This window comes from Thermothelomyces heterothallicus, assembly GCF_042370625.1.
Source record: "Thermothelomyces heterothallicus CBS 202.75 unplaced genomic scaffold P884_scaffold_6, whole genome shotgun sequence".
NCBI classification, from domain to species: domain Eukaryota; kingdom Fungi; phylum Ascomycota; class Sordariomycetes; order Sordariales; family Chaetomiaceae; genus Thermothelomyces; species Thermothelomyces heterothallicus.
This window is the reverse complement of record NW_027192567.1, coordinates 531,219-557,928: the sequence shown is the minus strand read 5'-3', so window position 1 is coordinate 557,928 and position 26,710 is coordinate 531,219. Positions and strand designations below refer to the sequence as shown.

The following is a 26,710-nucleotide window of genomic DNA, read 5'->3' as shown; positions in this document are numbered from 1 at the left end:
TCCGTCCATAGGTATCTGTACATACTGTAAACGATATTTACCGCCGTCTCCGCTGGTACCAGGATCACCCTCCAAGCCCCCGGATTTCAGACACGTTTGAGAGATCACTACGAGATCGTTTCTCTCCTCTGTGCTACTGAAGCGATCTTTAGTCTCTACTTCAACCAAGGCAACGACCTGTGGTTATGAAAGAACATGAATGCCCTAGATGGTTAGAACATGGTAATACTGCAGGTATTCAGTTATGAGATACTCCGTATTCCATTTTGAGACGAGACCGGATAAAGGGTGCTGATGGGTCGCAGGGGTCCAATTTGCGGGGCTGGCGCCCGCTGCAAGGTGGCCAATCTGGGTTGCCAGCTTTCAACTAGAGATGGGTTAGCTTCCATTGATCTCGTGTAAACCAGACACCTTGAAACAAACACTGGTTCATTGTCGAGCAACCATTGAGCACCTCTACGACCCCGGAGGTCTCTCGATGAAGGCGACGGGTGACATAATCGCCCTTTCTCCTTTCTTCTTTTTAGTTTTCCTAGATTTGGTCATCTTGATCAGCAATCGCGTCTTGCTGTAACAAGGGTGTCGAGGACGGCCAACATGCACGTCCCAGGCCCATTGTCCTCGCGGTGGACGGCCTACCTTGGCCTGCTGTCCGCATTTTCTGCAGCATTTGCACCTGCAGGTGAGTCTCGCAAGCATATGATGCCACCAGACGACCGAGTTGACGATAGTAGTCGCCGTCAAGGAGCATGACTTCAAAAAGTGCCATCAATCGGGCTTTTGTAAGCGCAACCGCGAATTCGCCGACCACGCCCTCGCCACGAGCTCCTGGGCGTCACCCTACAATGTCGCACCCGATTCCGGATCGTTCAAAGATGGCCAGTACCAGGCTGTGATCTTGAAGACCACCAACAGCGGTGAGACGGTTCGGCTTCCCATTACCGTCTCTTTCTTTGAGTCTGGAACAGCGCGAGTCACGGTGGACGAAGAGAAGCGCCAGAAAGGAGAGATTGAGTTGCGCCATGGCAGCAAAGCGAGGAAAGAGCGCTATAACGAGGCAGAGAAATGGGCCATTGTTGGAGGGGTGACTTTGGACAAGGAGGCCAAGGTCGATTATGAGGACAAGACGCAGATTACCGTCAAGTACGGGCCAACCTCCAAGTTCGAGGCAACCATCAAATTCTCTCCCTTCAGCATCGACTTCAAGCGGGACGGCATCAGCCACGTCAAACTCAACGACCAGGGCCTTCTAAACATCGAGCACTGGAGGCCAAAGGTTGACAAACCGGAGCCCGAGAAGAAGGACGGCGATTCGACTGAAGAGAATAAGGCAGAGGAGGCAAAGGAGGAGCCCAAGGGAGAGGATGAGTCTACCTGGTGGGAGGAGACATTTGGCGGCAACACCGATACCAAGCCTCGTGGCCCGGAGAGCGTCGGTCTTGACATCACCTTCCTCGGCTACGAACACGTCTACGGCATCCCCTCCCATGCCAGCTCGCTGTCGCTGAAGCAGACCCGTGGCGGCGAGGGCAACTACCAGGAGCCGTACAGGATGTACAATGCTGACGTTTTCGAGTACATCCTCGATAGCCCAATGACGCTCTATGGCTCTATTCCTTTCATGCAGGCCCATCGCAAGGACTCGAGTGTGGGCGTTTTCTGGCTGAATGCCGCGGAGACGTGGGTTGACATCACCAAGGCGAAAGACTCCAAAAACCCGCTCTCTCTCGGCGGCAAGGCCAGGACCAACACGCATACCCACTGGTTCTCCGAGAGCGGTCTGCTGGACGTTTTTGTCTTCCTCGGCCCGACGCCCAAGGATTTGACCGCCAGGTACGGTGAGCTCACTGGCACCACTGCAATGCCCCAGGAGTTCGCTCTCGGATACCATCAGTGCCGTTGGAACTACGTCTCGGACGAGGACGTAAGGGATGTGGACCGCAAGATGGACAAGTTCAAGATTCCGTACGACGTCATTTGGCTCGACATCGAGTACACCGACGAGAAGAAGTACTTTACCTGGGACAAACACTCGTTTACAGACCCCATCGGCATGGGCAAGCAGCTGGACAGTCACGGCAGGAAGCTGGTTACCATCATTGATCCGCACATCAAGAATACCGACAATTACCCCGTCGTGGCAGAGCTAAAGTCCAAGGAACTCGGCGTAAAGAACAAAGACGGCAACCTCTTCGAGGGCTGGTGCTGGCCAGGCTCGTCTCACTGGATCGACGCCTTCAGTCCGGCTGCGCGCGAGTGGTGGTCGTCGCTTTTCAAGTATGACAAATTCAAGGGCACCATGGAAAACACGTGGATCTGGAACGACATGAACGAGCCGTCGGTCTTCAACGGTCCCGAAACCACCATGCCCAAGGACAACCTCCACGACGGAAACTGGGAACACCGCGACGTGCACAACCTGAATGGCCTGACGTTCCACAACGCGACCTACCACGCGCTCCTCACCCGGAAGCCCGGCGAGCTCCGCCGCCCGTTCGTGCTGACCCGGTCCTTCTTTGCCGGCTCGCAGCGGGTCGGCGCCATGTGGACCGGCGACAACCAGGCTGCCTGGGACCACCTCAAGGCATCGATTCCCATGGTCCTCAACCAGGGTATTTCGGGCTTCCCCTTCTCGGGCGCCGACGTCGGCGGCTTCTTTGGCAACCCGGAGAAGGAGCTCTTGACGCGGTGGTACCAAGCCGGCGCCTTCTACCCCTTCTTCCGGGGGCACGCGCACATCGATGCGCGACGCCGCGAGCCATACCTCGCCGGCGAGCCGTACACGACCATCATCACCGCGGCGCTTCGGCTGCGCTACAGCCTGCTGCCGTCGTGGTACACTGCGTTCCGGCACGCCCATCTGGACGGCACGCCCATTATCAAGCCCATGTTCTACACGCACCCGTCCGAGGAGGCCGGCCTCGCTATCGAGGACCAGTTCTTCGTCGGCAACACGGGCCTGCTCGCCAAGCCCGTCACGGAGAGGGAGAAGACGACGGTCGATGTGTGGATCCCCGACGGCGAGGTCTACTATGACTACTTTACGTACCAGGTCATCCCGACCGTCAAGGGCAAGACGGTCACGCTGGATGCGCCGATGGAGAAGATCCCGCTGCTGATGCGCGGCGGGCACGTGTTTGCGCGCCGCGACGTGCCGCGGCGCTCGAGCGCGCTCATGCGCTGGGACGACTACACGCTCGTCGTGACGGTGCCGCGGGAAAACAAGGTCGCCGAGGGCGACCTGTACGTCGACGACGGAGACTCGTTTGAGTACCAGAACGGCCAGTACATCCACCGCCGGTTCGTCTACGACGGCGCGGCCAGGAGCCTCCGCTCGGTGGATGCCGAGGGCCGCGACGCGGCCTCGATCCAGGAGGGCGCGTGGATGAAGCAGATGCGCTCCGTGGGCGTGGACAAGATCGTGGTGGTCGGCGCGCCGGCCAGCTGGGCGGGCAAGAAGAGCGTCAAGGTAGAGAGCGAGGGCAAGGCCTGGGAGGCCAAGATGGAGTTTACGCCTGCTGGGCAGGGCAGAGCCGCGTTCGCGGTGATCAAGAAGGTGGGCGTGAGGATCGGGGCGGATTGGAAGGTCGAGTTTTGATTTCCACCCAGTGTACTGGGCTTGTGCGTAGTTTTGTTGGAGTAGGTTCTCTCTCGTATTAATATCCAGCTTTTTGTTTTGGGCCCCGTTATGTCGGGCATGGTGGAGCCTCGCAAGCATCCTGTTTTTGAACCCAAGGTTGGTACAGTACCTTTGACATGTTGATGCCACGCAGTTGCTTGTTGATATTCTGAGCCCTACTAAGGTCTTGCCTCGTCCATGCCGTGCGACCTCGTAACGGCTGTGGTTTGCCTAATCATCGGTTGTCGACAGCGGCGAGGTGCAGCGTGGACATGCATGGTTGGAACTCAGTAACCGATATATTGCAATCACTGCGCACCATGATTGATCCAAGTTCTGTTATGTTCGTACAAAGTATCCCATTACAAAGTCCTATACATTTCTCGTTGCAGCCCTGAGATCCTAGCGCAAATGGGGGGAAGCGGAAGTATGCATATACAAGTAGAGGCAAGATTTCCTGGTGCCCTGTCAAGCGGCTTGGACTGGGGGACTGCGAGTGCTGCAGGGTCCTGTCCTGACTGGGGGCGCGCTGTTGGGCGATCTGCTTGTGCGATGCCGCGGCGGCTGTGCAAGCCATGTTCGTGTTGAACTATCGATAACTGAATTGTGGAATGCAGTGGGGGGTGTTCAAGGTATGTCAGTGGCGGATCGGGACCACCCTTCAATTTCCCCTGACCCGATACGCCCGGCTGTCGCGGTGATGTGGTGCGACCTGGGAAATGTGACGCTGATGCGTGGCGTTGGCATGTTCCGGTTTGAATCTTGGGTTGGATGCGGCTGTCCCCAGTGCAGACCTGACGCCAGTTGATTGGATCACAGCTCGAGTTTCGAGGTGTGTCCCTGCCTGAAGCGGACTCTTTAAAGGGGTTGAACCGCCACTCTGCCGTTTGTTTCTTGGTCTTCGTTGTGTCTCTGATCGGCAAAAGGGGCGACGATCTGCCAACTTACTTTTGGGGTTAATTATTCACTCGTTTGTCTTCTTTTGAACAGGTTTACCCCTCCTCTCCATCCACCATCATTGTTGGATGTCGTTTAGACATTCCACTTCCCGCTCGTTTATCCTCTCTTGATTCTGGCTCACTCAAAGTCTCCCTCCCCACCGTCACCATCAAGAGGCGCATTCCCCTTGATTCTACGTTGACATGAAACCCACCGTCGTTCTCACTCTCCTGGCCAGCGGTGCCTACGCAGCCGCGACGCCCGCCATTCCAGGTTACTCACCCCGTACCCGCGGCATGAACCCGCAACATCACGCCCCCCTCCGCCTCCTCCACACCTTTACCCCCATCAGCACCTCCGGCAAGAACTTCCGCTTCCTCGCATCCTCCACAGAATCCACCAAAGGCGGCGCGATTCTTGGGCTCCCGGACAACGACCTGTCCACCGTCCGCACGACAATCCGTATCCCCGCGGCCAAGATGCCCACGGCGGGCCCGACGGCCAACAACACAGTCGGCGAGTATGCCGCGTCCTTCTGGGTGGGCATCGACAGCGCTACCGACGCCTGCGGGGCCGGCGGCTCGCTGCGCGCCGGGGTGGACATCTTCTGGGACGGCACGCTCGGCGGACAGCAGACCCCGTTCGCGTGGTACCAGGGGCCCGGGCAGGCCGACGTGGTCGGGTTTGGCGGCGGGTTCCCCGTCGGGGAGGGGGACCTGGTGCGGCTCACGCTCGAGGCGGGACCTGCGGGCGGGGAGGAGATCGCGGTGGTGGCCGAGAACTTTGGGCGGAACGTGACCCGCGCCGACGAGGGCGCTGTGCCGGTCAGGAAGGTGCGGAAGGTGCTGCCGGCGGAGGCGGGCGGGCAGAAGCTGTGCCGCGGCGAGGCCGCCTGGATGGTCGAGGACTTTCCGCTCCAGGGCCGGCCCGAATTCCCAACGGCGCTGGCCAACTTTACGAGCGTCACGTTTAACAGCGGGATCACGCTCGACGATGGAACGGAGAAAGATCTCACAGGCGCCGAAGTACTGGATATCCAACTCGAAGCGCAGGGCGGACGATTGACGAGCTGTGAGGTGGTTGATGATAGGAACGTAAAGTGCGCGAGGGCGGTAGGCGACAACTAGGTACAGTTGGTTCTGTTAAGTAATGTCTTAATGTATGAACGAGTAGCGGGGTGTAATTAATCATTTTGCAACGATTATTGGAGGGCAAGGATACTATAAGTAACTGGTAGTAATTTGGAAGAATATGATGGCCCTCCGGAAGGTACTAATTAGGCTTGAAATGAGACATAACTATAGAAAAGAGAGACAATACAACGGAGAAAATAATAGGTTCGCTATACATGGACAGACAAAGACTTTGGCACTAAGTTCGATTGAATCCCCTGAACTGTTAATCTTCTCTGGCCTTTTCGCATATTGCGTAGCACTGCTGCCTAATAGCTCTCCAAGTAAGAAGGAGCAACCCAGGAAGATTTAAATTTTCCATTGACCGCGGGGCATCAGTGTCTGATTGTTCGTTTTTTTGTACATCCAGAAAGACTCTGTAGCCCCATTTTCTATCAGCTTATTCCATTATTAATCCATATTCATATCTCACACTCGCCCATGTGTACAATTCCTGCTGTTCCTGTAGTCACTCCTCCCCCTCTCTTGCCCGCGAGATTGGCCGGCCGCCCCCGTCCCACGTGGTCTTGCCTCTCATTCTGGCCGCTCTCTCGGTTCGTTTAGGAGCATAAAAGTCCAGCATGAGCTTGGACTGGCGGCGCTTCAGCGTCAAGGAGCGATACGGGGCAGGGTTTGACGCAGTTCTTCTTGGCCGACGCGCCGAACTCAAATAGGATCAAATCATCCGTAGCTGGGTCAATGAAGAGGCTGCGGAAGCCTTGCTATGGTGAACGATGCCGACCTTGCATCAAAGTCAAGTAGTCAACGACCTAAACTATAAGCTCGTATCGACATATCGACACAGGAAGAGAACGTGAGGACTAGCGAGCCAAAGACTCCTCCGTTGCTAACTGGCTAAATACTTGCGCTTAACCGGTGAGTTCTTACTGACGTGTTTAGGTCTCTAAGCGTATTAAAACAAAATATTGAGAACATAGAACAGAGAGAGGTTCATAATTCCTTTTCCTCCTTCCAGGATCTCTTGCCCGTGTCAATGTGATCTGGCAATGTCTGACGGAGCTAATTAGTCGTTTAATTATTCTCTATTCTTTGGGATGTGATTAAGTATGCTCGTGGTATTTTTGTTCTCGCTGAAAAGGCGTCAATGTCCAGGGTTTGTTGTAAAGTACATGCTTTCTAGATTTCTATATCTATTTCCATACAACCTTTAAATAGCATTGAGGCATGCGATCATGCCTCTCCTGCTCTACAGCCGAGATAGTGCGGCGGTGCATATCCAATCATGTGGCATGTGGCTTGTAAGTCAGTCCTGTGGCGTTAACGTTATGCTCTCGGCGCCAAGTGCCCGGAACCAAGCTGCCGCCGGTCCGTGCACTCAGGTTCAATCGCCGACGACACCAACGAGCAACACGAGCGACTCGCCCCGGTGTACCTTAACTTCAAGACCACATCGAATCGTTTAACACAGCCCGCCATGGCCTCAGGATACGGCTTGAACGGGGGTAAGTGTTATCGCGCGACTCAATGGCTCAAACAATGCACGAAATTCGCATTTCCGCTGATTGTCTCGTCGCAGGCCCGTCCCGCTGCTTTCCCTTCTGGCAGGAGCTGCTCTCGTGCTACGTTATCAACGGTGCCGAGGAAGATGGCGCGGGCAAGCGAAAGTGTGTGCCCGCGATGGAGGACTACTACGAATGCCTGCACCACCGGAAAGAGGTCCGCCGCCCCTCGTCGAACCTTTGTCTCACAAATCTCTCGCACAGCCCTGGCTGACCCGTCTTGCTTTGCTCTACAGGCTGCGAGGGTAAAGATGCTACAAGCTGCCTACCGACAGTCCGAAGCCAAGAAGCTGCAGGAGAATCCCCCAACGGCTGGCCAAATACGGAATCTTGGGTTGCTAGACAAGGAGGAGGATACCAAGAAGGTGCTGGGGTCGAGCTAGAGCACTGCCGACAGAACTGCGATTGCCATCCAATTCTGTGCATATTTGGATGCCCATTGGCGTCTTATCTTGAAGAGGCTGCGATGTTGCCGAAACTGAATGACTGTTGTTCTTAGGCGAGCCACGCCAGTCAATGGGTGTAGAGTGCCCTGCAACCGAGTGCTGCGCGGAATAGGTCCTCTTTGTCACCCCAGTTATTTCATACCCTCAAAGGACCATCAGCGGCTGGAGGCAATGCTCTGGGGGAGCTCCAGATGCTGAACTGTAGTTCGCCGGTGGCATCTGGAATCGGCGGCATCAGGCCATTCATCCGATGTGCCTTCCCCGGCCCGCCAGTCACTGCCACGGCCGCCTTTGCTCGGGCAGTTGTTTCCCCCAACCCAAATTTATCCTCGCCCACTCTAAGCTTGCTACGGAACTTCTCCATCATCACTTCCTGTATTCAACTTTGCTGTCAATGCTCTCCAGTCGCAGTTGGCTTGTCCTCGCTGAAACAACACAAAATGCCATGTCTCCGCGGCGTCGAGCTTTCGCTGACCACAATACCGTCTAACGAGCCGATTCCCGAATACCCACACCCGGAAGGTACATCGGCTCGGCTCCTAGGTGCTCTCTTGAGCTGCCAGAACGGTCAGGCTTCACAGCGCAAGACCGGTCCGATGGTGGCCGTTTACATACCGTCGGTTCCAGGTAAGTTAACTCCGTTCCATGCCACTCGAGGCACTCATGCAGCAAGGGCAGCCTGATAATTTTAGGTTCTTCATTTGCCATTGATTACAGCATCAACACTGCGCCATCTACTCCCTGCAAGTACATTTTCTTCCGGCTCTACATGAACGGCCGTCCCATTGCCGCTTGGGGAATCGATCCGGTCGTTCGACCGAAGGGGAAGGTTACCAAGTCCCTATGGGCACCCTCTGAGCTCTGCCATGGCCAGGTCGGATTCGAAGGTCGCAACTTTGTGTTCCTACCTGGTCAGGAGCACAAGTCTGTCGCCGAGGACGGCGGCCTTATCGAGATCCAGGTATTCCGGGCGAGAGAGAGACGTGCTCGCGCACCTAGGTTGGAAGAGTTTAGGCATCGGGAGGGCTACGGAATTGCGTGAGTATTTTGCGATAGTTCTCAGGTTTCTCCTACTCATCATCGATTTGTGCTTGCTAGCATACCCAGCGTTGGCCTCGTTGATCAGCCGCAAGATGCCTGTTTCTATGACTGGCATCTGCTTGATGCAAAAGACTCACCTTTTGCCACCTTCCGGTTTCATTATCGCTCCTTGGACAACCTCAAGGAGCTGAATCTCATTCCCGAAACCGAACTCGAGCTTCTCTGCTCCATTTCTCCTAAGGTTCTTCGCATTCTTGCCAACGCACAGGAGGATGAAGAGTCACTAGACGACGCATCGGAGGGCGGGTCATTCCGGTCGGATAACACGGACGAAGCCGTCTTTCACGAGCGTAGCAGAGGGGTGACAGTTCTGGGAAACTCGGAGTCAGCAGGTTACCACCTCAAAAGCCCTCCAGAGCTCTTTCCAGTCATATCGTCCAATGCCAAAGTCCCTCAGCCGAGCAAGGCGCTCCGCGACGCATATCTCGAGTCCTATCTGCAGCGCCCTCTCCCGCAGCTTCCCTCGGAGGAGCCCAATCGGCGCTCAAGACGGTCTTCTTCAGCATCGGCAACATCGGCTACATCGGCTACTCCGTCGATAACGCCTTCGCTCCTGCGAGATCTGGAGGAAGATTCTCTCGACCCCGAGGAAGTCGACATTGGCGTTGCACGAGTTGTTCAGCTTGCCCCCTCTGAGTCAGCCACTGATCTCGTTGGGGATGAGAATTCCGGTTCGGTTAGCTATTCCGTATCTGATTATGAGACGTCTCCAAAGTCCCAAGGTGATTCCTTTCCGGTAGAAGAGAGGATGTCAGCCGGTCGCTACTTACCCACAACTGGCAGCGGACTCGACCGCGGCATTGCTCTTTTCACACCGCCCAAGCGAACAGTCTTTTCCAGCGAACCGAAGAATGAAGAGTCATTGCAAGGCGGTTTTCCACCCCATCATCATCCCCCGTGCTTTGAGACCGCACCGTTGGGCGAGCTGGAACGGCGGGGTGCGAGACGATCTCCTAATCGCGCAGGGCATGTTGACGTTGCTGCCCGTCCCAAATCCAGTCCACAGGCGGGCAAGGGGCACGGCAAGTCGCTCTTCGCCGGGCTGCGCAGGAAAAAAAGCATTGGGTCGCCGAGTAAGCTGGGTTTGTCTAGGCCGGGCAATGGCGGAAGCATTGTTCAGCGTGCTACGGGAAGCCGGATCTGGCCATGTCCGGATCCGGATGACTAGCCGCTACTTTCGTTTCCCTACGGCCATTCCTCTCCTTATCCGAACGATCTATAACGGTGAAGCGACAGACATGGATTACCACATTAGCCGCTCGTTTTGATAAAGGCGCCAGACAGGGATTCAGCTAAGGCGAGAGTATTGATATTTGCGTTCGAGCAGAAGAGCGTTCTGTGCATAAGTTTCGAGACGGGACAGAGTACCTTCGTCTCCTAGGTATCTTGAACGCCGAGGACGGGGCCCATGTCGTCTCTCTCTAGTGTCACTCAGAAATGGTATTTACCACCATTTCTCAAACAAGACCCTCTTCTGGTCCATGCCAAAACCCTCTGGCGACACTAACGCCTCGACAAAGTCATCAGTCATGCGCGGCACGCCGCAGATGTAGATGACTGTGGCTCCCTTGTTCTTCCCAACAGCTTCTTGCACGTCCCTTACCGTCATCCTCTTCCTAGAGAACGGCACTAGATATGCACCGCCATTACAACTCACTACACCCTGTCTCTCCGCCTCTTGTGCTCCGCTGCCAGCGAATACGCCCCCGGTCAGGAACAGCTTCAACCGGCCCTTGACCCTTCCGCTCCGAAACAGCCGCGCGACCCGTTCCAGGAAGAGTATCCCACTCCCGGACACAGCGCCGGAGTCTTGCTCCTCCTCCCCGCCGCGCGGGTCCCTCGCGCTGTACAGCACCTCCACCTCGAGATCCGCCCACCGGCTGCCGCCCCCCGCTGCCGCCGCCTGCTCCCCGATCCAGACGAGCATGCTTACCAGCGGGTTGATGCCCATCCCGCCGGCGACGAACACGGCCTTGCGCAGGGAGGAGAGCAAGGGCGGCGGCAGGGCCGGGGGGAAGACAAAGCTGCCGCCGACGCGGACGCGGACGGGGCTGTGGAGGAGGCGAGTGCAGGGGAGAAAGAGGTACGCGGCGACGGGGTTCTGCGGCGAGTGCTGGATCGCGAGCTCGATGTACGCGCTTGCTTCGCCTTTTTCTTCTCCTTCGTCTCCTTCTTTTGCATCTTCTTCGACATTTTCTACTTGGGATTGAACAGGGTGGTTGGGGTCATGGCTGGGGTCGGGGGTGTGTCTTCTTCTGGGCGAGGCTGCAGAGGGGGAGGAGGTGATGGTGAAGCCCCCTGGTTTGGCGACCCCGGCTTCTGGGGGTGGGTAGAGGTCCACCCATTGACCGGGAAGGAACTGGAATTAGGTTTGTAACGTTGAACACAGGTCGGTGAAGAGGGGATGAGCGGGAGAAGAGAGTGAAGGCGAGAAGGTGGGGAACTTACGGTTATGTTGTCATCTGGGGGGATGGCAAGGCGGAAGATGCGAACGGTCGGGGAGAATTGGGTGATGCGGGAGATGGTGAGGGTATGCAGGGACTGATATGGGAGTCAGGCCGGCCGCAAGGGAAAACGGGATGGGATGAGTGGAGGGAGGAACGGGAGGGGCAAGCGAGGGTTAGGGGAAGGGAAACAAACGGTGTCGCGTGGCTCATGGGCCGTCCGCTCGATATGGCCTTGCTTGCCCATGGTCAGAAAGGACGAGGAGAGCTGGCTGTGCAGGAGAGCTCGGTTGTGGACAGGCCGATAAATCAACTGTAGAGACGGGACCGGCTTAAGATCTGTCCGGATGTGTGCCGGAGAGATTGTCCCGTTTGTTCGTTGCACGGATGGTGGGGCGCTCGGCCTGTGTCGAACTCTAGACTCGTGTATGTAATCCGTACATACATACCTTATACAAGGTGTGTGCCTTATATGTACCTATGTTATATGCCCTACTTCCACCCGGAGCCCGATGTGCAAAGTACAAAAGCCGGGTGTTAGTGTTTCGGCAGTTTGTGTAGGTAGACAGGCTGCCAAGGTTCCAGAATGTCAAGCGGAGGGGCCACCACAACCAGGGTGAGGTGCCAGTGTAGGTGACATGGGTGCAACGCGTGCCTCAGCAGCATCGGGCGTACAGTACCTTAACCAAGGCAAGTATGAAACCGAATTCCCACTCTTGTCGGGCAGTTAATCTTTGGTTGACTCCTGTTTGACAAAATCACATCGCCTTCTATACTCCAGGGAATCTTCAAAACGAACTGAGGAATGCACTCTTATTTTTATTTAATTCAACCCGGGAGCAAGCACACACCTCTTTCAGTCTGAACCATTCACAGCACGTTGGCACCGCTACCGTTGTATTCACAAGTCACAAGCCCCACAATTAACTGCTGTGAAGAACGGCCCGGCGCACATCCAGCGACCCACCTGCACCCTCGTCCCACGATCCAGATCTAACAAGAGAGTCGACCGAGTAGCGACACACCTTTGCAGCCAGAGCGGAGAGCGGTTCGAGGCCCGCCCGAATGCAAGGCCCTCAGAATGCGCATAGGCCGAAACTGTGCGTTCTGCGACTCCTACCAACCTCGACTGTAACCCGAGCAGAGCGTAACAGCCCGGGTTCGTCTCCATTTTCACAAGACTGCAAACTTGATTACGGATTATGGGTACGACGACACGCACTTTTTCGGGCCGACCAAACAAATCACTGACAGTGCTGGTGGCTACTACTACAGATCTCTAGCGGGAAGCAAGCAGGATGCCGTTTCCGGGGTTAGGCTTCCTTGTACGTCGAGTCAACGCGGACTAGCGACCCGGTTGCTGATCGAGACAGAAAAAGTTCGCACCTCGGCCGCACGTCGATACTCTGACCCCCGACCTCGGTTGCCCTCCGGAACGACCTCGAGCGAGCAGAAACCGCCCGTCTGACCCAAACCCTCCCTCAAAGCGACAAAAGACACTCGGCAACGCTCCTAGCAGCAGGGGTCCGAACGAGGACATCATAGACCTGGATCAGGAACCCATGTCACGCACAGAGCGGCGCGGCAGCCAGACGAGCCTTGCTCACTCTGTATCGTCGGGTCTTCCGGAATACCAATGTGTGGAAGCGTTTACCAAGGGGGATAGCCGCTCAAACAGGCGCAAGCGTCAACCGCATACAAGTCAACCTCTATCCGTGCCCGGCCATGTTAGCCGAGTACGGACGTCTGGCCAACCCGAACAAATTGATAGCTTTGATGAACTCTCCCCGGCGCCAAAGCCTAGCTCTAGCGCGCACCGAACCGTCCGCCTCAACTCTACCAACAAGGCAACACCTGTGACCCTCCAGGACTCCGCAGATGAACACATCCTTGGGCACACGACACGGTCGGGGCAGCGACTGCCGGGGATGAAGCGGCCTAGGAAACGCTTACTTGATGAGACTGCCGATGGGCCGGATGAGCTTACGGATGGGACTCGTGGCAAGCAAGCCTTCAGTTCGAACGCCGGACAACCAAGCGGAGTCTCGCCAATGGTTGACGCACCCAGTCTGTCCAAGAGGGGGGATATGAAACGAACAAACTGGCCACAGAAGACCGGCACGGACATTGCCCCTGCCGGCGTTAGCATACAAGCGGCTGTATGCGAGCCAAACTTTCGATACATCGTCAAGGAGGACCAACCGTGCTTTTTACGACCCAGCGGCATGGAGTTGCATGTGTTCACGCGTGACGGCGATGAGGCCGAGCCGTGTGACTGGCTCAAGATTACAAACAAGGCAAAGTTGTTAGCGTACCATCCGGAGTCCAGCCTCATCAAAATCAGCCAAGCAATGGACCCCTCAGCGTTGATCGGGGGATTGATGATGCTGAAATTTCGCTCCAAATTGGACGTTTCATGGGTCGTTAACTGGGCCCGTGACAATCTGGGGCTCCGTCTTGTTCAGGAATCCGAAAGGTATTGTTGCCTGATCAGCTTTGTGAACGTGGGAAACAATACTGACAGTACGCAGTCACCGGCTGCACATGACTTGGGATAATCTCAATTCGAGGATCAGCCAAGCCGGTAGCCAGGCTTCGACAAAGCGGTTACCCAACGGGAACTCTCACCCTCAGCCACGGGCGATTGAGAAATCTCCCAAGGCAAACGCTGTCCTATCCGAGGGCGCTTCGCCGAGTACGTCGACAAGTGCCCGGACTCCTCTCCGACGTCAGATGCAAGTTTCAGCCCAGCAATCATCAACTCCTCGTTTTCAAATCGACATCTCTGGCGAACACGCTTCTCATGAACCACGCTCATTGAGGTCGGGACGAACCATTCGACAGCTGGAGAAACTTGACTCGCCTCCGCTATCGACCTTTCGTCGCTGGTCGGATGAGAACAGTGACTGGGCAAAGGACTGGGAGACCCCGTTGATCGTCCGACGCACCACTGTGGACAAAGAAGACATACCCAGGCTTGACGAGGGCCAATGTCTGAACGACAACCTCATCGGATATGGTCTCAGGTATTTGTTCGACGAGCACAAAAATACAGCGGAGGGTTTGCGCGATCGTGTTTATCTTCACAACTCCTTCTTTTACGAGAAACTGAAGGCGCCAAGGGGTGCGATCAACTATGATGGCGTGAAGAATTGGACAGCAAAGGTGGATTTGCTGTCCTATGACTACATCATTGTGCCGGTAAACGAGCACTACCACTGGTGGGTGGCCATCATTTGCAACCCTGGCAAGCTGGACCCGGACTCGAGAAGGCTTCCAGCCAAACGCCACAGTCTGAGCGATGAGCAGGACGGCAAAGCCGAAGGGGAAGTTCCAGAGGTGGAAATGACAGACGTAACGCAAAAGTGGCCTTCCCCATCCCCAGAAGGGTCTCCAGCAAGCGGGGTCGACTTGATCAAGTCTGACATTGTCGACTTGGTTTCCGAGGATAAGCACGTCGGAACTGGGCAATCTCCCAGCTCTAAGGGAAAGCGAACTCGGAAAGCGAAACACGGCCCCAAGCTGTTGAATCCAGACGACCCAAGGATAATCACCCTCGATTCCTTGGGTTCAACGCACACACAGGCTATCGGACACCTTAAGAAGTATCTTTTAGCCGAGTTCGAGCATAAGCGCCATAAGGTCATCACCGAGGCGCCTCCGAATTTCGGAATGAGAGCAAAGAGAATACCAGAACAGAACAATTTGTGCGACTGTGGCATTTACCTTCTCGGCTACATCCAGCAATTTGTCGAGAATCCAGACAGATTCATTCAGAAGCTGCTTCGAGAGGAGCCGCTTGAGTGGGATTTCGACCCTTCGCACTTGCGTCAACTCTGGCGCGAAACAATATTAAGCGAGAAGAGAAGTCAGCGGAAGAAGCAGCCGGCATCGCAAGGAAGCCGATGCTCCTCAACTGCCGTGTCTACTCCCAAGAAGAGCACAACACCCAGTCGCCACACATCCCCAGAAACGAGCGAGAACAGACCCAACGGCGCATCAGAGGCCAATCGTGAGGCAAAAGATGGTTCCTCGGAACTTCCAGCCTCCACCAAGGCTGCTGAGAGCCCAGCAAAGCCCATTACTCTTGGGCCGGATGAAGATCGCAACGAACCACAACACCCACCGCGGGCAGGTAGTAATGAGCAGCCCCAACCTTCGGCGCCGTCGTCTTCGATTGCCGCTCAAACGGATAGTGCTAATGACGGCGACGTGCTTGAGTCTATTGAGCCGAGCGAGCCGACTGAGCCGGAAAATCCTACATTCATACGCCAACTTTCCTCTTCGACATCGACCAAGTCGGCCGATGACGGGGCTGGTCTCCTGGAAGTTGACTCGAAGGAATCCAAGTTCCCGGCTCGACCAAAGAGAGTCACGTACGAGTCGACAACGAAAGGGCAAGACCCGGTGGCTAAGAGCTGCTTTCCGCATACCAGCGGCCGCTTCGTCGTTGACTCTAGTATGGATCTCGACCCGGTCGTGGAGAAGGCGGAGATGGTGCGGGAACCGGATTCGATCGATCTCACTAGTGAGTGACACTGGGGATCGTAAGAGCCGGCTGCTGGCTCCTGTCTCCTCGGAAGGTTGCTCATCTGGCAACGCTCCCGTTTCCGTTTCTGGTGTGGTCAGCTGATGCCTTCTAGGGCTCCATGGCCTCGCTACTCCTCCTGGTTTGTTTGGGACTGGTGTTACAGGGCGATCATAGCATAGCGTCGCGGCATGTGGGCGGGTGCGGGATGGTGCTTTCCCCAATAGGCATGGCATATCGTGGAATGGCATGGTGTTCGGCGCTGAGAGTGGTTATACTTCTCCTCGGTGTTTCTCGACTTCGAGTGTGTCTACGAATCGTTCCGGCTCCTTCCAACCGGTTTCCTTGAGATCTAGCTCGCATATGTTGATACCGTGGTATGCACTCTCGGTTAAGTGGGCAGTTTTCCAGTGGAGCATAGAGACAGGGAAAGAGACACAGGAGGAGCCAGAGGAACCTCGGTGGCTGGCCATGGTACGTACTCTAAAAAACTGCAATTACCATGCACAATGATTTCGCGGTGCCAAAGAACAACAAGAGGGTCGCTTTGCGAACAGAATTCTACCCCGTAAATTTTATACATCACCCGAACTGAGGAGGGTTTCCGACTCCTGCCCTGCCTTGTCCCCCGCCTCATGGTATATAGGCCGACAACCGATCCATGCTCTAGGTCTTGCGTCCTACCACAACTTGCCGAGCGAGCAGCTAATCGTCCCCCTCAGATCCCGTTAACCGCCCGTTCTGCTCATCCCCACTCTGCTTCTTCGACACCACCTTGGGGACCTCGAAAATGACGGCCCCGCACCGACCCTCCCTCATGGTCTTCCACCTGCCGAGCCGCATCTCCTTGCCCGTGACAACCACGACGCAGAGGCCGTCCCGCCCCCTGTCGCCGCGCTCAAACATGGCGATGTCGTTGACAATGCCGCGGACGAGGAAGCCGCGGTTCAGTTCTTCTTTCTCCTTGTCGCGTGTCTCGTTCGATGTTGGTGTCGTTGCTGCTGCTGCTGCTGCTGCTGCTGTTGTTGTTGTTGCTGAGGCGCCACCCAACACGCCGACGGCCTCAATCTTCCTCTTATCCTCGCTCAATTTCCATACCCGCACGTAGCCATCCCAGCTGCCGCTCAGGATGACGTCCGAGTACGGGATCGTCCGCAACGCGGTGATGCCGCGTGGCTGCGGCGCAGGGACGACACTCGGATCCGGGACCTCGTCGGCCGACGCCTCGGAGGGCTTCAGGGGCGGCTCGATGCCGTGTGCGCGCGGGATGACGTGCAGCGGCTTCTTGCGCTGGATGCTCCAGAGCGCGAGGTCGCCGTTGTCGCTGCCCGTCACGAAGATGTCGTCGTCGATCATGGCCACGCGGTCCATGCTGCCCTCGTGCGCGGCCGAGGCCGGGTCCACGCCGGGCGGCAGGCGGTTCTTCCTGCCCTCGCCGGGGCCGCCGCCGCCGCGGAAGACGAGCTGCGACTCCTCGGGCACTTTCCAGTAGCGCGCGGTGCGGTCGCGCGCGCCGACGCTCACGCAGCGCTCCTGCGCCAGCGCGTCCACGTCGAGGATCTCGTCCTGGTGGCCGAACAGCGTCTCGACGTAGGCGAGCTCGTCGAGCGACCAGACCTTGACCGTGCGGTCCTTGGAGCACGAGAAGAGCTGGTTGGTGCCGCGGCGAAAAGCGAGACCTGTGACGGCGTCGCGGTGCTGCGTGAAGGCGCGGATGGGCTTGAGGTCGGCGGCGTTGTAGACGACGAGCCGGCGGTCGGCGCCGCCCGTCACCACGTATTTGCCGTCCTGGGAGGCTCTGACGGTAAGGGGAATGCCGGTGTGGCCTTGGTATGTCTTGTCCTTCGCTTTGCTCGGATTGGATTTCGCGAAGCATATCCTCTCGGGCCGCCTCTTGGGCGGTGCGGGCGGTTTCTTAGGCTTCTTCTTCGTCGTCTGCGGCCATTGGTCCTTGGGCAGGTCTTGCAGCTTCCACTTTGTGAGGTAGCCGTCCTTGGTTGTCGTGTATGCGTACGGGGGGCATACGGCGACCGAGGTCACCGAGCCCGAGTTCCAGCGGAACTGCGTGTGCGATGCCTCCCCGAAGTTCAGCTCGGCAGCCAATCGGCGGTAGACCTTGCCCTTGGATTCTGCCACGTCCTCCTGCAGCCGCTCGGCAAGGAGGTCTCTGTCAATCTGTTCGGCATCAAAGGCATACTCGTCTTCCAATTCCACCTCTTTCCGCGTCTTCTCGAGATACCGCTGTGCTAGCCTCAACCGCTTCTCGGCCGCCGTCTCCCCTCCGGCATCCGACTCGTCTGAATCGGCCTCGGAGTCGCTCCTGTCCCTGACTTCATCTTCGCTCTCGTCGCTTTCCAGATCGCTGCCTGATATCGATTCGTCTCGCTCGACGGCCTTCTTATTCTTCTTCTTCTTCGGGACAGCCGCTGCATTGGCGGGGCCCTTACTCGATGGCTTGGACGATGATGTCTTGGTCGTCGCCAGGCGCTTCTTTGGGGTTGTTTCTGCTGCCGCCGTGCGTTTCCTCTTCTTCTGACCCCCCGGTGCTGTAAAGAAGGACGACATTGTGGCGGTTGCGGCCGGTGGTGTTGGGTTTCGGCGCTGTCGTCTGAGCTTTCCACTGCCTCTGCATGGCCTGCTCTCAAAATTTCTGAGCGGGTCCAGAAAAAAAGTTAGCTTGCATCGGTGGAGATTGATGCCGTGATACCGATTCCGTGCCGCCACAGTTGGCCCCCGCTGGGCTGAGGCTGATAACGTTGTAGGTTCCGTTGTGGGGCAGCCTCTCCAGCTGGGCCGCCGCCCCGTCTTGTTGGCGGGCAGCGTCTGTGCGCCCAGGCTGAAGCTCCAAGTGCGCGTTCTCTCTCCTGCCTGCTGCAGCAAGTCGGGTGCTCATCAGAGCTCCAGCAGAAAGAAAGAGCAAGCTTTCCTCCAGCTTGCCAAGATACACCACAACCTTTCGACCGCGACAATAACAAGAGAACAAGGCCAAAATGTAGGTCATGCACATGAGGATTTCTTGAACAGCTGGACTAACCGTGTTTCCAGGGAGGTCCTTCTCGGCATCACAGGCAAGGACTTCACCTTGATTGCGGCGTCCAAGGCGGCAATGCGCGGGGCGACAATCCTCAAGGAATCCGACGACAAGACGAGGCAGCTGAACAAGCACACATTGATGGCATTCTCTGGCGAGGCTGGCGACACAGGTTGGTGATTACCGGGGGTGTCGCGACAAATGTATCCACCCTTCTAATCCCCCTCGATAGTGCAGTTCGCCGAGTACATCCAAGCCAACGCCCAGCTCTACTCGATGCGGAATGACACCGACCTGTCGCCTTCAGCACTGGCTCATTTTGTTCGCGGCGAACTGGCATCGAGCCTTCGGTCGCGGAAACCCTACAATGTCAACCTTCTCCTGGGAGGCGTCGACCCCATCACACACAAGCCGAGCCTGTACTGGCTAGACTATTTGGCGTCGCTGGCCCCGGTGCCATATGCCGCACACGGTTATGCTCAGTATGTCGCTTGATCCGCAGATTCCTTGGGCTACCAAGAGCATACGGATGCTAATTTTTCTGCAGGTACTACTGCCTCTCCCTGCTCGACAAGCACCACCACCCCGACATCAGCCTCGATCGGGGCTTGGAACTGCTCAGACTCTGCGCAGACGAACTGAAGAGGAGGTTACCGATAGACTTCAAGGGACTGATAGTCAAGGTTGTGACGAAAGACGGGATTGAAGAAAAGCCATTTGACGTGGACGAAGTGGTCAAGGGTACTTGATGTTTTTGGCAGTTTGGAGCCGTAGCCAATGCAACATGTGCGCGATGCCTTTCTTGTTCGTTCGGCGATGGAGCCGTAGACGCTGCTAGAGTTTCTCTTTGTGCCATGCTTCTTCTTCTTCTTCTTTTGACAGCTGATGCTCCTTTCAAAAATCCCATACTTTCCTCGTTCTCATCGAAGGAGCAGTCCCAGCGGCGAGACTTGTGGTCGATCATACCTTGGCCATCCCAGGAACCGAATCCTGATGTAGGTAATCCAACTGCTGGTCTCAATCGGAGTCTTCACATCTTCAATTGCATCTCTCTGCATGCGACCAGTTACTACCTGTCGCCGGAGTCACTGTAGTAAGATTGCAAACCCCCAGGAAGCTGCAGCGCGGGGCTGTTGCTGGATTGGCGAGGTAAAGAGTCTTGGCACTGATGACATCTCCAGGCTGTGTTAAAATGGCCCACCAAGCCAGTCGCCTCCCAGCAGGCAAAACGGCATTGCATCCACTTAAAATGCCAGCCCACCAGTGTGTTGTACGGGGGGGAAAGTACGGATTACAACGGAAAATGCGCACTCCCTCCCCGCCTAGCCGTATTGGTATCTGTACAACCTCACCGTCCTCTTTGTCCTGCATGTCCGATCAACGGAAAACTTGGCGTGGCGGTGAGCTTAGTCTCCTCAGCGTGCAGCAACCACAGCTTTCATCGATTCGCCAGCGGGCGTGCAATCTTCGGAGAGCCCGAAACAAGTAGCAAATCAGTTGAGGGCATATTCTCGTTGATTTCAAAAGACTTGTCGAAGCGGAAATTATGCAGAATGAGGCTTTAGCGTGGCCCGCAGTTTCGTACAAAGTACTAGTACTACGGAGATCGTGCTAGACTGAGAGTTGGGAGGCAAAATCGAGCCTGGCACGGTACCGGAGTTCCGTGCTCTTGCGATGGAGGGATACGCGCCACGTGCAAGTCAAGACTCCTTGTTTCTCGCCTTCCGCGTCCAATGTTGGCTGTTTCGAGAACCAGCCAGAGCCTTGCTTCAGGTAAGATCTCGACGGGAATAGAGCACCTCGGCAAGACGACGACGTCGGGTGCGCATTTCGCCCATCTCGCGTTGCCACAAGAGAAAAGACATCGGTTAGCGGCTTCAACCGAGAAAAAGTCGTTCGCCATCGCAACCGCGCCTTCTCCACCAAAAAAGGATTAGTGCAGTGTAGTGTAGAAGTATTGTAGGGGTGCTCAACCCGCGACCGCGCACAGGCCAAAGATTGAGGGAAGAGAAGCGCGAGTGGCCACAGCCCCAGGCCCAAAAACGTCTGCCGCAAGGATTAGTGCAGCATACGGCTTGCTGGAGTTCGCCTTACCGAAACTGCTGCTAAAAAAGTGGACCCGATACCCCAATCCAAAACTCTTTTTTCAAGCCCTCCCATCCTCTCTCTCTTGCTGGAAAAAATCTTCTTCCTCTTCCTACACACCCTCAGGATTCTTGAATCCAACCCGCATCCAAACTTCTATTTCCCTTATCACCCGTCTTTCCTTTCCTTTTGAGAATCCGCATTTCAGGTTCTTTGAAGGATTGCAGGAATAACGCTCTCTCTTAATTTTCTTTTTTCGAGACGAGCGTTGAAGCAGCATTCGGCAACACGTTTGCGGAACGCGACCGCAAAACGAGTTGTCAGATTCGGTTCTTATCGCCGATTAATTTGTTTCCACCATCCTCCTTCCTTTGAGTCTTGTGACTTTTGTTTCCCGACCACTCTCATTTGAACATCGCGTTCCCCTCGAGAGTCGAGAAATTACATCTCGATAGAATCGACCATTCTCCTACCAAAAGCAATCATGGCGGATCAACTCAGCAGCGGCATGGGCAACCTGTCCCTCGATTCTGCTCCCCAGGCTACTCAGCTTGGTGGACAGCAGCAGCAGCCCGCTACTCGTTCTTACATTCCTCCCCACATGCGCAACAAGATGGCCCAAAGTGGCAACAATCCCTCGATGAACGGTCCTGGTCCTCAGGGTTCTGCGGGCGGCCTCAACAACAGCGCGTGGGCCGGGTAAGTGTTTCAGCATATCTTGCACTTCTTGGAAGACATTATTGCTAACTTGCTGGCAGGAACAATAACTACGACGCTCGCGGTGGTAACTGGGGCGGCTATGATTCTCAGCCTCAGTCTTGGGGCAGCCGCGGCGGCGGCGGTTTCAACCGTCATTCATACCGCGGCCCTGGTGGCGGTGGTATTGGTGGTGTTGGCCGCGGCGAGGGTCGCTGGGTTGACGGCAAGCACATTATCGGTCCTGCCGACCCCCGTCTGGAGCGGGAACTCTTTGGCACTGCCGACGACCCGAGTAAGCAGCACACGGGCATCAACTTCGAGAAGTACGACGAGATTCCGGTCACTCCGTCTGGCCGTGACGTGCCGGAGCCTGTCCTGACTTTCAGCAACCCCCCCTTGGACCCCCACCTGCTCTCCAACATCGAGCTCGCCCGCTACAAGATCCCCACCCCGGTCCAGAAGTATTCGATCCCCATCGTCATCAACGGGCGTGACCTCATGGCTTGTGCCCAGACTGGTTCCGGCAAGACGGGCGGCTTTTTGTTCCCCATCATGCATCAGTCTTTCACTCAGGGCCCTTCACCCATCCCCCCTCAGGCGGGTGGCGGCTACCGTCAGCGCAAGGCCTATCCTACTACCCTCATCCTGGCTCCCACCCGTGAGTTGGTTTCCCAGATCTACGAGGAGGCCCGCAAGTTCGCCTACCGCTCTTGGGTTCGTCCTTGCGTCGTTTACGGCGGTGCCGACATTGGCTCTCAACTCCGCCAGATCGAGCGCGGTTGCGATCTTCTTGTCGCTACCCCGGGTAGACTTGTTGACCTCATTGAGCGTGGCCGCATTTCGCTCGTCAACATCAAGTACCTCGTACTTGACGAGGCCGATCGCATGCTCGATATGGGTTTCGAGCCCCAGATTCGCCGCATTGTCCAGGGCGAGGACATGCCGCCCACCGGCCAGCGTCAGACCCTTATGTTCTCGGCCACCTTCCCTCGCGACATCCAGATGCTCGCTCAGGACTTCCTCAATGACTACGTCTTCCTGTCGGTCGGCCGTGTTGGTTCGACTTCAGAGAACATCACTCAGAAAATTGAATACGTCGAGGATGTTGATAAGCGCTCTGTTCTTCTCGATATCCTCCACACCCACGCCGGCGGTCTGACCCTGATTTTCGTCGAAACCAAGCGCATGGCCGATTCGCTGTCGGACTTCTTGATCAACCAAAACTTCCCCGCCACGTCGATTCACGGCGACCGCACCCAGCGTGAGCGTGAGCGTGCCCTGGAGCTCTTCCGCAATGGCAAGTGCCCCATCTTGGTCGCCACCGCCGTCGCTGCCCGTGGCTTGGATATTCCCAACGTCACTCACGTCATCAACTATGATCTCCCTACCGACGTTGACGACTATGTCCACCGTATCGGTCGTACCGGCCGTGCCGGTAACACGGGTATTGCCACTGCCTTCTTCAACCGGGGCAACCGCGGCATTGTCCGGGAGTTGATTGATCTGCTCAAGGAGGCTAACCAGGAGGTCCCTGCTTTCCTTGAGACCATCGCTCGCGAGTCGTCCTTTGGTGGCGGCGGTCGTGGTCGCTCTGGCGGCGGTCGCGGTCGCGGTCGTGGTGGTAACACCGACTTCCGCAAGTACGGTGGTGGCGGCGGCGGCTTCGGCGGCGGCTTCGGTTCTCAGCACGGTTCCGGCGGCGGCTTTGGCGGTGGCGGCTACGGCGGCCCTCCCAACGGCGGCTATGGCGGTTACGGAGGCTATGGTGGTGGCTACGGCAACCCTGGTGGTGCCGGCGGTCAGTCCTGGTGGTAAACCAGGACGGCCTTGTGACACCATGCGACTCCCCGGCGGACCGAATTTTCCTTTCCCTACTTTGTGTTGCGTCGTTTTACGCATACGCCGCGCATTGCTTTCGGTTTCACGTTCGGAACTATCGGAATTTCTAATGCGGCGAACGTGGCTTATCATTTCAGACGGGGGCTGGCGACATTTGATACCGAGGTTCCCTCTCTGGCTTTGACGATAGACCGGAGTCTTTTTTTTTTCCGTTTATTGGAACGGGACGGCTCCATTCGACGACTTTATACCCTTAGACCAGAACATTTGGGACGTCAACAGCGCCCTGCCCGCTCATGCTACGGATTTGGCATGGATTGCAGGCCGATTGATGTGGTCTGGACAGCGGATCTTTCATCAACCCTCACGATCGTCACGTTTCTGCTCTTGGCCTGTTTCAGAGAGGGCTCGATGCGTTCACATAGAAATGGGAGGTCATGGCACGCCGCAGGCTCTTTTCATTTCTTTTTCTGTTAACTTATTTGCTTTCCCGTTTCACGACACATTTCATAGACAAAAGTGGATTTCTCGGTTAATTATCTCTGGTCGACTGGGCGGTTCGACCTCGGCCAGGCGGTCTCAGGCCTAGGAAGCTTGAGAGATGGGCTGGTAATTTTTCGGCAGTTGAGGACTGGGAGCGGTTGATGAGGCATGATACCCCTTTGATGATTTCGGCCGGAAGAGGGGAAGAATGCTTCTTGGCTCTCATTGTTGGCCCCGGAAAACGGCCAGCGATCTGCGAAGGACGGGCAAGCGCGCGGGAACATGAGTGGGTGCGCAATCGGTCAGGCCCTTGCAGGGCTTCGGTTTCGACGGAGCAGATTACTCGAGCAGTGGCTTCGGTTCTCCGTGGCTCGAGACCACAGTCTATTACTGAGGAGTCCGAACAAAAAAAAAATAAACCAACCCTGTTTTGCTATTGTGGTTGGAGTTCTTGATTGGACTTCCATCTTGTTATCTCATGCGAACCGTTTCCCTCGTAATTTGTGAGATTCCGTCCGAGAAATGAAAGGCTCGTCTGAACATGCCTCTGGATTTTGTGTTCAAATGAAGTGCTGTACCAGAACCTGTGACAAAATGGCAGAGCATAATGACCACATCCTCAATTACGGGTTATGCAGAGTACATAGCAGTTTGTTAAAAGGGCCATCATCTAATCTACGAACTCCTTTTTTGCATGACGGCTGTTGCGACTAAGGTTGCCTTTTAAAGGCTCCAGATCACACGGCTGATCGACAAAAATGTCCCTCAAGGGTGAGAGTTTGCCGGTGCTACGAGATGCATTGTAGCTGTCTGTAGTCCGACTAGGCTGATTTTTTTTGGGCTCATGGCACCCAGGTCTGTCACGAGAATGCCTCCAACTCCGCGCCGAATGCCACACGGTCGCCTATATATGGAGCAAAGATGCCAAGGCATCAGGAGGTCAATTCCTCCAAAATCGACTCGAGCTCCTCTTTCCTAAAAGGAAGGCTCAACAGTTCGGTGCCGATCGAGTCCTTGTGACTGGTGATGATCTGATGGTCGTGAAATCTGCAGCGGCAAAGTCAGCGGCGGGTCCCGAACCTTTCTTTCCTCCGAGGCAAGATGAGGATGGATGCAAGTCGAATAGAATCAAAAGGGGGCGATATAAATAAGCTTACTCCTTCAGCAGCGTCCGAAACGCCATCTCGGAACTGCAAATGAACTCCTCGACCGCCTTGTTGTACACCATTCGGGACTCCACCGCGACTTCCTCGGCTCCGCCCCCGTCCCCGTGCACCTCGGCGGCGACGAGCACCTCGCCCACCAGCAGCTGGAACAGCGCGCGCGCGTTCTCGGGCAGGCTGCGCAGCACGAAGGCGACGCCCTCCTTGCCGCCGACGCGCCGGGCCCGGCGGCCCAGCAGCTCGTGCACCTCGTCCACCACCTCCAGCTCGCAGGGGGCGAAGGGGGCGAAGGTGGTGCAGTCGTGGAAGAGCAGGTTGAGGGACGCGCGCAGGGCGGCGTCCCAGAGGAGCGGGAAGTCGGGCGTGTCGGCCGTGCAGGCGAGGCGGACCCGCGGGTGGGCGGCGAGCTGGGCGAGGATGGCCTGCAGGGCGGGCCGCCGGAGAGGCGGGGCGTCGATCGAGTTGACGAGGACGGTGAGGGACGACGCCGTCGTTGTGGCGGGGGCAGAGGAGGCGGCGGCGTCGGCGGTCATGTTGGCCAGGAGGGCCTGCAGGGCCGCGGCGGGGTTGCTGGTGTTGGCCGGAGCGAGGGAAGCGGGGAGGGCGGAGGTGAGGGTGGTGAGGATGTCGCGGGCGGTGAGGGTGCGGACGTAGCCGTTGATGACGACGATCGTGCGGGAGGGGTCGAGGGAGGACAGGTAGGAGGCGAAGTCGTGGAGAAGGCGGCGCTTGGAGCCGTAGCCGTACAGGCAGGTGCTGAAGCCCTGGGAGAGCTCGAAGGCCCACTGGGGGAAGGACTCGGCGTGGAGGGAGCGGAGGAAGTCGACGTCCGCGGCGTGCGGGTCTTTGAGCTGGCGTAGGATGGAGAAGTACTCTTCGTGCGTAAGAAGATTGAGGGATGATAATGTGTTGTTGGACGTCTTTGAGAGACCCGGCTTGTTCTGATAGAAGTACTGCTCGTGGAGAGGCAGGTCGCGGGGAGGGGTGGGGGACCTCTTCCGTCCGGCGGTCCTGCGCTTTCTTCCGGGGGTCCTCGAAGGTGTCGTGGGTTCCCGGAGTTCTTGTTCTTCTTCTTCTTCTTCTTCTCCTTCTCCTGCTTGTCCGTCTGCCTCGGCCTCCTCATCCTCGCTGGACTCGTATATCTGCCGCGCAATGTCCCCTTCCTCCACCTCGTCGTCGCTGACCGTCCCCCCAATCACTCGGTCGATGAGGGCCCTGGCGCTCTTCCGCCTGGCCGACCTGTCTGCAATGCTCCGCCTACTTGGAGTATCTGTGCCATTGAGCCTCACCGGGGTTTCTGTGGGTTGTTTCTGTCGCCTGGCCGTGGGTGTTGTTGCGTGAGCTTTGGGTGTTCCCGTCGCTGCGGATTTGGGAGGTCGCCCTCGCCGTTTGGCAGGCGTCGAGTTCAAGGGAGATCGTACCCCTTCCTCCTCCAGGCTATCCTCTCCGAGGCTTGCACTGACAGTGCTAGCAGTTCCCGTGCGCCTTCGTCGTCTCGGAGTCTCGGCTTCGTCAGGTACTTCGTACGGGTCGTCTGGCAGATCGCGCTTTTGCGAAGCGCGCGGCGCTGGCGCCTCTGTTGAGGTCTTTCTGCGGGCCATATCCCGTCACCTGCGTTTCAGACTCAAGTGACCGCAAGAA

General features: G+C 56.7%; 10 protein-coding genes across 10 annotated transcripts; 7 read left to right on the top strand and 3 right to left on the bottom strand.

Moving 5' to 3' along the window:
• Positions 1-519: 519 nt before the first annotated feature.
• Positions 520-3,781, top strand: P884DRAFT_283668 (glycoside hydrolase family 31 protein). The gene is made up of 2 exons (XM_069443677.1): positions 520-682; positions 735-3,781. The coding sequence occupies exons 1-2, from the start codon at positions 598-600 to the stop codon at positions 3,596-3,598; spliced, it is 2,949 nt and encodes a 982-aa protein (XP_069299239.1). The 5' UTR covers positions 520-597; the 3' UTR covers positions 3,599-3,781.
• Positions 3,782-4,403: 622 nt separating this feature from the next.
• Positions 4,404-5,885, top strand: P884DRAFT_257190 (concanavalin A-like lectin/glucanase domain-containing protein). Its single transcript, XM_069441126.1, has one exon. It carries the CDS (start codon positions 4,762-4,764, stop codon positions 5,683-5,685), a length of 924 nt encoding a protein of 307 aa, XP_069299238.1. The 5' UTR covers positions 4,404-4,761; the 3' UTR covers positions 5,686-5,885.
• Positions 5,886-7,165: 1,280 nt separating this feature from the next.
• On the top strand, positions 7,166-7,633 carry P884DRAFT_196344 (uncharacterized protein; the record flags this gene model as incomplete). The annotated part of the gene is made up of 3 exons (XM_069437976.1): positions 7,166-7,193; positions 7,268-7,407; positions 7,487-7,633. 3 exons carry the CDS (start codon positions 7,166-7,168, stop codon positions 7,631-7,633), a joined length of 315 nt encoding a protein of 104 aa, XP_069299237.1.
• A 503-nt stretch (positions 7,634-8,136) lies between these two features.
• P884DRAFT_196239 (uncharacterized protein) lies at positions 8,137-9,965 on the top strand (the record flags this gene model as incomplete). Its single annotated transcript, XM_069437965.1, has 4 exons — positions 8,137-8,312; positions 8,414-8,734; position 9,016; positions 9,039-9,965. 4 exons carry the CDS (start codon positions 8,137-8,139, stop codon positions 9,963-9,965), a joined length of 1,425 nt encoding a protein of 474 aa, XP_069299236.1.
• Positions 9,966-10,241: 276 nt separating this feature from the next.
• Positions 10,242-11,488, bottom strand: P884DRAFT_276137 (uncharacterized protein; the record flags this gene model as incomplete). The annotated part of the gene is made up of 3 exons (XM_069442917.1): positions 10,242-11,156; positions 11,246-11,338; positions 11,438-11,488. The coding sequence occupies 3 exons, from the start codon at positions 11,486-11,488 to the stop codon at positions 10,242-10,244; spliced, it is 1,059 nt and encodes a 352-aa protein (XP_069299235.1).
• A 1,681-nt stretch (positions 11,489-13,169) lies between these two features.
• P884DRAFT_276136 (uncharacterized protein) lies at positions 13,170-15,777 on the top strand (the record flags this gene model as incomplete). Its single annotated transcript, XM_069442916.1, has 2 exons — positions 13,170-13,717; positions 13,773-15,777. The coding sequence occupies 2 exons, from the start codon at positions 13,170-13,172 to the stop codon at positions 15,775-15,777; spliced, it is 2,553 nt and encodes an 850-aa protein (XP_069299234.1).
• Positions 15,778-16,285: 508 nt separating this feature from the next.
• On the bottom strand, positions 16,286-18,393 carry P884DRAFT_283663 (WD40-repeat-containing domain protein). Its single transcript, XM_069443676.1, has one exon. It carries the CDS (start codon positions 18,332-18,334, stop codon positions 16,475-16,477), a length of 1,860 nt encoding a protein of 619 aa, XP_069299233.1. The 5' UTR covers positions 18,335-18,393; the 3' UTR covers positions 16,286-16,474.
• Positions 18,394-18,633: 240 nt separating this feature from the next.
• Positions 18,634-19,685, top strand: P884DRAFT_219984 (nucleophile aminohydrolase). Its single transcript, XM_069439435.1, has 4 exons — positions 18,634-18,761; positions 18,815-18,972; positions 19,033-19,282; positions 19,348-19,685. Coding segments are annotated over exons 1-4 (612 nt in total). The 5' UTR covers positions 18,634-18,759; the 3' UTR covers positions 19,550-19,685.
• A 1,684-nt stretch (positions 19,686-21,369) lies between these two features.
• Positions 21,370-23,399, top strand: P884DRAFT_196127 (P-loop containing nucleoside triphosphate hydrolase protein; the record flags this gene model as incomplete). Its single annotated transcript, XM_069437957.1, has 2 exons — positions 21,370-21,584; positions 21,644-23,399. The coding sequence occupies 2 exons, from the start codon at positions 21,370-21,372 to the stop codon at positions 23,397-23,399; spliced, it is 1,971 nt and encodes a 656-aa protein (XP_069299231.1).
• A 1,439-nt stretch (positions 23,400-24,838) lies between these two features.
• P884DRAFT_276132 (origin recognition complex subunit 2-domain-containing protein) lies at positions 24,839-26,670 on the bottom strand (the record flags this gene model as incomplete). Its single annotated transcript, XM_069442915.1, has 2 exons — positions 24,839-24,953; positions 25,064-26,670. 2 exons carry the CDS (start codon positions 26,668-26,670, stop codon positions 24,839-24,841), a joined length of 1,722 nt encoding a protein of 573 aa, XP_069299230.1.
• Positions 26,671-26,710: the final 40 nt, after the last annotated feature.